This window comes from Spermophilus citellus (genome assembly GCF_964194105.1).
Source record: "Spermophilus citellus genome assembly, chromosome: 12".
Taxonomy (NCBI): domain Eukaryota; kingdom Metazoa; phylum Chordata; class Mammalia; order Rodentia; family Sciuridae; genus Spermophilus; species Spermophilus citellus.
The window spans coordinates 106,998,438-107,006,875 of record NC_138198.1 but is presented as its reverse complement, the minus strand read 5'-3'; the positions used below and the strand labels follow the sequence as shown (position 1 = coordinate 107,006,875).

The 8,438-nt window shown below is 51.5% G+C and overlaps 1 protein-coding gene and 1 long non-coding RNA gene across 3 annotated transcripts; one reads left to right on the top strand and one right to left on the bottom strand.

Annotated features, from left to right (window-relative positions):
* Positions 1-1,970: 1,970 nt before the first annotated feature.
* On the bottom strand, positions 1,971-2,511 carry LOC308631523. The gene is made up of 2 exons (XR_014018238.1): positions 2,374-2,511; positions 1,971-2,234 (listed from the first exon to the last, which is right to left on the bottom strand). It is a non-coding gene; the product is annotated as an uncharacterized lncRNA (long non-coding RNA).
* A 486-nt stretch (positions 2,512-2,997) lies between these two features.
* On the top strand, positions 2,998-8,310 carry CXXC1 (CXXC finger protein 1). 2 transcript variants are annotated; one of them, XM_081262828.1, is made up of 15 exons: positions 2,998-3,120; positions 3,846-3,964; positions 4,055-4,155; positions 4,439-4,674; positions 4,765-4,941; positions 5,341-5,367; positions 5,445-5,690; positions 5,854-5,973; positions 6,125-6,309; positions 6,607-6,814; positions 6,897-7,007; positions 7,148-7,197; positions 7,355-7,451; positions 7,657-7,809; positions 7,893-8,310. In XM_081262828.1, the coding sequence occupies exons 1-15, from the start codon at positions 3,118-3,120 to the stop codon at positions 8,037-8,039; spliced, it is 1,980 nt and encodes a 659-aa protein (XP_081118954.1). In that variant the 5' UTR covers positions 2,998-3,117; the 3' UTR covers positions 8,040-8,310. The 2 variants fall into 2 exon arrangements, with proteins under 2 accessions (XP_081118954.1, XP_081118955.1); XM_081262829.1 differs by having other exon boundaries at positions 5,854-5,961; positions 7,893-8,309.
* The last annotated feature ends 128 nt before the right edge of the window (positions 8,311-8,438 follow it).

Here is an 8,438-nt window from a genome sequence, read left to right as displayed (position 1 = left end):
CAGCCAGACTGCGGCAATCTGCCAGGTGTTTAATACCAGAATTTTGGAACCAGGCATAATAACCATAAACGGATTTATCAGGCCACTGAAAACATTGTTGAATAACCTGTCTGCCAGTGCATTTGAGAAACAATAAGAATTTGTTTATGAAGATCTCAGTCTAATTTTTGAGCATTTGCTGGCCTTTATCACAGCCCTTGGTTGGTAGGCCACAACTTCCTGCTCCAAACTTCAATGGTAACTTCCTTATTCCTAACTGTTGTGTTTTTTCAGAACATGGTATCCTAAGAGTCATCTTCAAGTCTGACTTAAGGATGTCTCCTGAGCTAGACAGGACTAAGAGCCCAAACCAATGGAAACTTAGATTCAAAACTGGGAGCTACATGAACCAAAATCAATAGCAAGCGGCTCTGACCATAAAATCACAACCTAGAACTAAACTAGTAAAACCCAAGAAAAAGACACTGTGCTCAATCTAGACCCAAGGCATTAGTCGCCCCCTTAATTCCCCAAACCCTTAAAAATCCTCTTCACTGGCTGATGGGGGTGTAGATTTGAGTGTGTGCCTTGTGTCTCCTGGTCGGCCAACCTATAATTGAGCTCTTTTTGTGAATTCTAGTGCTATAGTATCGGTTCTAATTTCATCATGCAGTGCGTCCATGTACAATATCAGAGGTAACCAAAGTTCACATTCCAGGCAGTAGCTTGAGACATGCATATGTCATTCTGCAAAATGTTACCCAGTGGACACTTGTGCAGGCCCAAGTAAAGGGTCAGTGGTTTCAACCAGTTTTAGAAAACAGTGGCCTCCAAGTTTCTGAAAACTTAAATAACCATTACTACCTGACCAAAATATCAGAGGGTTTATCTATAGAAATGTTAATGAGAACATATTGTTTAAGTCACTTCTAAAATTGATGTTTATGATAATTGGTGTTTAGCGAGTAACTATAAACAAAGCTAGAGAGTTTTTATTCAGATTTTCCCTTGGTTTTACTTTCATGATAATTTTTCCATTTATTTTCATAATTTTTAAGGAAATAATCAGAATAAACATGATCATAAGTGCTGAAGAATGTTCCTGGCACAGCACACAGTGGCACAGGCCTATTATCCCAGAAACTCAGGAGTCTGGGGCAAGAGGATGGTAAGTTGGAGGGCTGCCTGGGTAACTTAGCAAGATCCTGTGTCAAAATAAAAATAAAATAAAAAGGGCTGGGGATGTAACTCTAAAGCTCCTGGGTTCAATCCCAGAGCGTGTGCGTGTGTTGTCTCACTCTCACATAGTGCTAACACAGTGCGTGTGCGCACGTGTGCACACACACAAATCTTCATTGCAATTTTATTTACAATAATATTTGGAAATGTTTTGTCACCTAAAACAGAATTTCATAAGAGTGTGTAAGAAAAGGAGTTTATTTGAGAATGAGGATAGCTACCCAGGAGACAAGGATTCTTGTTGCCCAGAATAAGGGACTCATGGTTTTATAGATTTTTTTTAACATTTATTTTTTAGGTGTAGATGGACACAACACAATGCCTTTATTTTTATGTGGTGCTGAGGATGGAACCCAGGCCCCGCCCTGCTAGGCAAGTGCTCTACAGCTGAGCCACAACACCAGCCCGATTTATTTTTTTTTAAAAAAAGTACACGAATAAAATTATAAGAGGTCATGAGGGGCAAGGGAGAGGGAAAAAGAGGGAGAGAATTGAACAACAGCAGGGGAGGTAGAGAGAGAAGATGGGAGGGGAGGGGAGGGGAGGGGGATAGTAAGAGATAGGAAAGGTAGCAGAATACAACAGTCACTAATATGGCATTATGTAAAAATGTGAATATGTAACAGATGTGATTCTGCAATCTGTATTTGGGGTGAAAATGGGAGTTCAAAACACAATTTGAGCCAAATGTATGAAAGATGATATATCATGAGCTATGTAATGCTTTAAATAATCAATAAAAAAAAAACAAAAAAAAGTACACGAAGGAGGTTGTAGCAACTTGGTTGTTGTTAATTTATATTAAACTTTCATTGAAAGAAGCGGTGATACGCATGAAAGTTCATTTCCACGTAATTTATTCCTCCAATGGTGTCAGCGCCTAAGTTGAAACGGTTAAAAGTTTAAATTAACTAGATCTTGAGGCTGGAATCCCGGAGGACCCGACTGCTGTGGGAATCCATGTTCTCCAGGGCTGACGCAGTCTTCAGAGACCCCTTTTAGTTATGTCTTCAGTTCTAAATGTTCAAAACCAAGAAATGGCTGCGTAAGGTGTGCTATACTGGTAGGCTATTGTGCCGCTTATACAACTAAAACGAAATTTGAAATTAGTTTAAGAATTATTTATAAATAAATGTGGAGCTGTGTCAGACAAACCTGGTTAACAGCCAGGAGTGAGAGCCGGGTGAAGGCAGGTGGAGTCGGAGACACCTGGGGATCCCGGTTTGCTTTGCCCAGGCCAGGCACAGAGTCTGAGGGCGCCCCACTGCCATACGTGGAAGGGGAACTGAACGTGGACTTGATCCAAGCAGTAGTTCGCAGGAGGCAGCTGTGTGTATCTGTAAACAGACGGGCAGGAGAGTCGGTGGATGTTCGGAATTGACAGCCACGACAGCATCCCCCTCCGCGAAACTACGACCAGGACGCCGGCATATATCGTCTGGGAACGTACGGAGTCGGCCCCCTTACGGAGTCAGATTCCAAGAAGTCGGCGTCTGAATGGAAATCACAAAGTAGATGTGGCCATATTGCCTATAACGTCGAGTAATTCCAAGAGTCCGCCGTACGGACTCGACGGAGAAGGTGGCGACGCCCTCCGCAAAGCCTTACATAGGCGCGGCCATGTTTCCCGCGAACGTACGGACTCGGCTGCCGTACGGACTCGACAGCCAAGATGGCGGCGCTTGAGGGAGTTTCGGGAGCTCTGGGAGGGCGACTTACTCGTTTGCTACTGAGCCGTCGCACTGGTCGTGCGCAATAAGAGTACGGTGCCCGGGAGGCGCGACCGTAGCGGAAGTAGCGGTGGGCGCCTTTGCAACCGCCGCGGACGCCGCCGCCGGTTTTGTACAGGTTCGCTGGTCGCTAGCTGGAGTCACGAGGGGCTGCGCCGGCAGCGGAAACATGGTGAGTACTGGGTCGAGGGAGGGGTTCGGCGGTCCAGGTCGGTGGTGCTGGTAACTGGTGGCCCCTGGTAGACGCATGGGGGTTCTGTGGTGAGCAGTAACCGCGAGACTGTGGGCCGAAAGGTGGGGGTCTGTGGGAAGAATGGTGGGGTGCGGGGTGAATCACCTGGGAGTTCTGTGATGAGGCATCACGGGGGTCCGTAGTGGAAGTTTAGTGGGGACTCCAGATGGCAGTTCCGTGGGAAACCGTGAGGCGGGGCTCCTTGGGCAGAGGGGAGGGGTAGGAGCTTGTGGTCTGTCAGGAGTACGTGGGAACTGTGAGCGGGGCTGGGGACCGCGTCGTAGGGACCGCGATGCCAAGCCTGCCGCTGAGCTCTTGCGGAGTCTGTGGAGAGCTCGGAATGGAGTTCCGCGAAGACCCTTGGTGGGGGCAGTTTGTTGGCGAGTGAGAGGGTGTTTGTGAGGAGCTGTTAGGGAAATGCGGGTAAACTGATGTGCGTCTGTCAGCGGGTGACTGAGGGGAGGTCTGGGGCTGAGTGACGAGACGCATCAGCAGAGCAGCGGGGTGTCCAGGGTTGAGTGACGGGGGTCTGTGGAACCTCGCGGAGAGCTCTGAGGAGGAAGCCTAGGCGGAGTGGGGATCTGAGGTGAGCCGGGAAGGGGCTGTAATGGGGGATGAGCCACTGGCCCTGGGCTGGGAGTTGCCACAATGGGGGTGCCCCACAGGAGGGAGACGGTTCAGACCCAGAGCCTCCAGACGCAGGAGAAGACAGCAAGTCGGAGAATGGGGAAAATGCGCCCATCTACTGTATCTGCCGCAAACCGGACATCAACTGCTTCATGATGTGAGCTCGCCAGAGGTGGGGGGGCAGAGCCCTGGCGAAGTAGGGGCGGCTGTCAGGGCAGGCCCCTCACATCTCTGCCCATCTTTGTAGCGGGTGTGACAACTGCAATGAGTGGTTCCATGGGGACTGCATCCGGATCACTGAGAAGATGGCCAAGGCCATCCGGGAGTGGTACTGTCGCGAGTGCCGAGGTGAGGAGGGCGGGATGGACAGGGAAAGCAGGCTGGGCATTGAGGGAGGAGGAAGAACCATGACTGGAGGCTCAAGGGTAGTCGTGGTATATGGCTGTAGGCTTAGTGACTCTTGGTCTGTGCTGAGCTGGAATGCAGGCTTCATTGAGAGCAGTAATAGAGGATTCCACAGGAAGGGGCAGCTCTGCCCTCAAGCAGGAGGGCAGAGCAGGTACGTTGGATGGTTCTAGAAAGAGGATTAACTCCTTGTTAATCCATCTTGGCCCAACCTTCTGTCCCACAGAGAAGGACCCTAAGCTGGAGATTCGCTATCGGCACAAAAAGTCTCGAGAGCGGGACGGCAATGAACGGGACGGCAGTGAGCCCCGGGATGAGGGTGGAGGGCGCAAGAGACCTGTCCCAGATCCAGACCTGCAGCGCCGGGCAGGGTCCGGGACAGGGGTTGGGGCCATGCTTGCTCGGGGCTCTGCGTCGCCCCATAAATCTTCTCCACAGCCCTTGGTGGCCACACCCAGCCAGGTGAGTGGCTGCAGTGGTTAGGATGGGCACAGTGGTTCCATCATGGCTGTTTCTAGTTTCCTGATTTCTATTCTGGGCACTGTCTCCTAGCATCACCAGCAGCAGCAGCAGATCAAAAGGTCAGCTCGAATGTGCGGGGAGTGTGAAGCATGCCGGCGCACTGAGGACTGTGGCCACTGTGACTTCTGCCGAGACATGAAAAAGTTTGGGGGGCCCAACAAAATCCGGCAGAAGTGCCGGCTGCGCCAGTGCCAGCTGCGGGCCCGGGTGAGCACGGACAGAGCTGGACAGGGTCAAGTGGGGGTGCATGAATGGGAGGTACAGGCAGGGCTGTTTGAGGCTAGGAATTGGGGACCAGATGGGATGGAGCCTGATTGTATCCAGACATGTGGGAAAGGGCCTAGCATGTCCACATGAATGCTGCATGAACAGGTATGCTGGGCTGGCAAGTGAACCCCACCAGATTTTGGTGGGTGGGGGGGGGCAAGTGTTGGCAGGTGGTCAGGCATGTCAGAGTACAATAGGCAGGGCTAAGCCTGTTTTGGTGGTGAGAGAAATGGTGGCAGATATGTCTGGGGAGGCAAAGCAAGGCTGGGGGGGAGGGTTAGGGCAGGGCCACCCTCTGTCTACCTGGGGCTGACCTGGGCCTTCCTCCTGCCGGCACAGGAATCGTACAAGTACTTCCCTTCCTCGGTGAGTCCAGCCCCCCAGGGCGGGGCAGGGCATGCGGGCAGGGCGGTCAGGGCCAGTCCTGAGATTCTGCCCTGCAGCTCTCGCCGGTGACGCCTTCAGAGTCCCTGCCAAGGCCCCGCCGGCCGCCACCCACTCAACAGCCGCCACAGCCATCACAGAAGCTGGGGCGCATCCGTGAAGATGAGGGGGCAGTGGCATCATCAGCAGTTAAGGAGCCACCTGAGGCTACAGCCACACCTGAGCCACTTTCTGATGAAGACCTACCACTGGACCCTGACCTGTACCAGGACTTCTGTGCAGGGGCCTTTGATGACCATGGCCTAGTGAGCAGCAGGAGCCTCCCTTGGTGGGAGGATGGCAGTTCTAGAAACAGAGAGATTCCCAAGGGGAGAGTGGAGGTGGGGGCATATAAGGTTATTGGGAAATAAGTAGGTGATAGGGCTGTCAGGAGTGAGGCAAGAGGGTCAGTGCATGCCCTGCTTGCAGCCCTGGATGAGTGACACAGAAGAGTCCCCATTCCTCGACCCTGCCCTACGGAAAAGAGCAGTGAAAGTGAAGCATGTGAAGCGTCGGGAGAAGAAGTCTGAGAAGAAGGTGATGGAGAGGGTAAAATGGTTGTGGGAAGGTAGAGGGTAGGGTGGGGAGGCAGAAATATTAGATAAGGGGATAAGTGGGATAAGAGCCAGAAAAGACTAGAATGGAGGGGGAGACAGGACCTGAAGCTGACTTAGATTCCCCTTATCTGTCTTAACCTCAGAAGGAGGAGAGATACAAGAGACATCGGCAAAAGCAGAAACACAAGGACAAATGGAAACACCCAGAGAGAGCTGATGCTAAGGACCCTGCATCACTACCGCAGTGCCTGGGGCCTGGCTGTGTGCGTGCTGCCCAGCCTGGCTCCAAGTATTGCTCAGATGACTGTGGCATGAAACTGGCTGCCAAGTGAGTCTTTCCTGGCATGGAGGGGTGGGAGGAGGGAGGTAAGAAGTACAGAATAGAACATCACTAGAATTTTCAGTGTATCTACCAGTACCTTTTTACCATTTGGTCAGTCAGTCACACACCTATCCATATACCCATTTGCCCATCCATTAACCTATCTTTCTGCCCATCCATGTAGCATTAGCCATTCACCTGTTTATTTCCCCTTTCACCATTTTATCACCCATCCATTTGCTATCCTTTGACCACCTGTTTGCCATCTTCCCTGCCTATACCCCACCCACTGCCCTCCTGCAGCCGCATCTATGAGATCCTTCCCCAGCGCATTCAGCAGTGGCAGCAGAGCCCCTGCATTGCTGAAGAACATGGCAAAAAGCTGCTTGAACGTATTCGCCGGGAGCAGCAGAGTGCCCGCACCCGTCTTCAGGAAATGGAACGCAGATTCCATGAGCTCGAGGCCATCATTCTTCGTGCCAAGCAGCAGGCTGTGCGCGAGGATGAAGAGGTAAGGATGCAGGGGGTATACAGTAGGACATGGCTTAGTACCTAGTCCCACCTGGTCTTATCATTCCTTTCACATCCCACAGAGCAATGAGAACGACAGTGATGACACAGACCTGCAGATCTTCTGTGTCTCCTGTGGGCACCCCATCAACCCACGTGTTGCCTTGCGCCACATGGAGCGCTGCTATGCTAAGGTTGGGGTGTCAACCTGAGGGGATGGATGGTTTGGGAACATGAGTGGGCCCATGGGGGATGGATTTGTTGTTTGGATGGTGACTTGGGAGGGCATGCAGCGCACACCCACAGTTCCTTCCATTTGTGCTCATCCTTCCAGTATGAGAGCCAGACGTCCTTTGGGTCCATGTACCCCACACGCATTGAAGGGTGAGTGAGGTGCCATGAAGAGTTGGGGCCGGATTAAGGGTGGGCTCAGAAATAGAACATGTGGAGCCAGGGCAGGAAATGGGCAGGGGCAAGGATAGGTGGGCCTCTTTTCTTCTCTCTCTCTCTCCATTACCTTCTCTCTACTATAAACCACCAGGGCCACAAGACTCTTCTGTGATGTCTATAATCCTCAGAGCAAAACATACTGTAAGCGGCTCCAGGTGCTATGTCCTGAGCACTCTCGGGATCCCAAAGTAAGATTTTTCCTCAGTTTCCTCCATTCTGCCCCTTTCTACCTCAATGTCTCACTTCCATATTTTCCTTCATCAGCTGCCCTTCTTTCTTTCTATGACAACTTCCATTCCCTTCTCTTTCCTTGTCTTATCGCTGCCCCTTCCTCTTTTCACTCTCCCTTCTTCCTCACCATCCTTATTCATCTGTACTCTGGTGTTCCTGCAGGTGCCAGCTGATGAGGTATGCGGTTGCCCCCTTGTACGTGATGTCTTTGAGCTCACAGGTGATTTCTGCCGCTTGCCGAAGCGCCAGTGCAATCGCCATTACTGCTGGGAGAAGCTGCGACGTGCTGAAGTGGACTTGGAGCGTGTACGGGTGGTAGGTTTCAATGATGGATGTGACTAGGGTCAAGAGGGGCTTTGGGATTCTTCTTCTCATGGCACCTTCCACCCACTTGGCAGTGGTACAAGTTGGACGAGCTGTTTGAACAAGAGCGCAATGTACGCACAGCCATGACAAACCGGGCAGGATTACTGGCCCTGATGCTGCACCAAACCATCCAGCATGACCCACTCACTACCGACCTGCGCTCCAGTGCGGACCGCTGAGCCTACGGATTCAGAGCCCTCACCCTGCATTCCATTTGGGGGAGTGGCCCCGAATCCCCCTTTGTCCATTTCTCCATTATTTGTTTCTTCCATTGTCCCTGAGTTTTCTCCCTGTGCCTATCCACCTTTGACTGCCTAAAGGGTTTCAGAATTTCCCTCTCTCCATTTTCTGTGCCTGGGTGGGACTGTGGAGTCTACTCACCCTTGCTTCCCTTCTCCCCTGGTTTTGTTAATAAAATTTTGAAGAACCAAGCAGATAACTCCTGATGGTCTCCATGTGTGTTCCAGTTACAACTGCATTCCCAACCCCTGGAGAAGATGGGCGGTGGTATGTCTGTACTCAGGCTGGGCTGCAGCACGTGTAGGCTGTGAGTATACAGTTGGCATACACTTTATGCT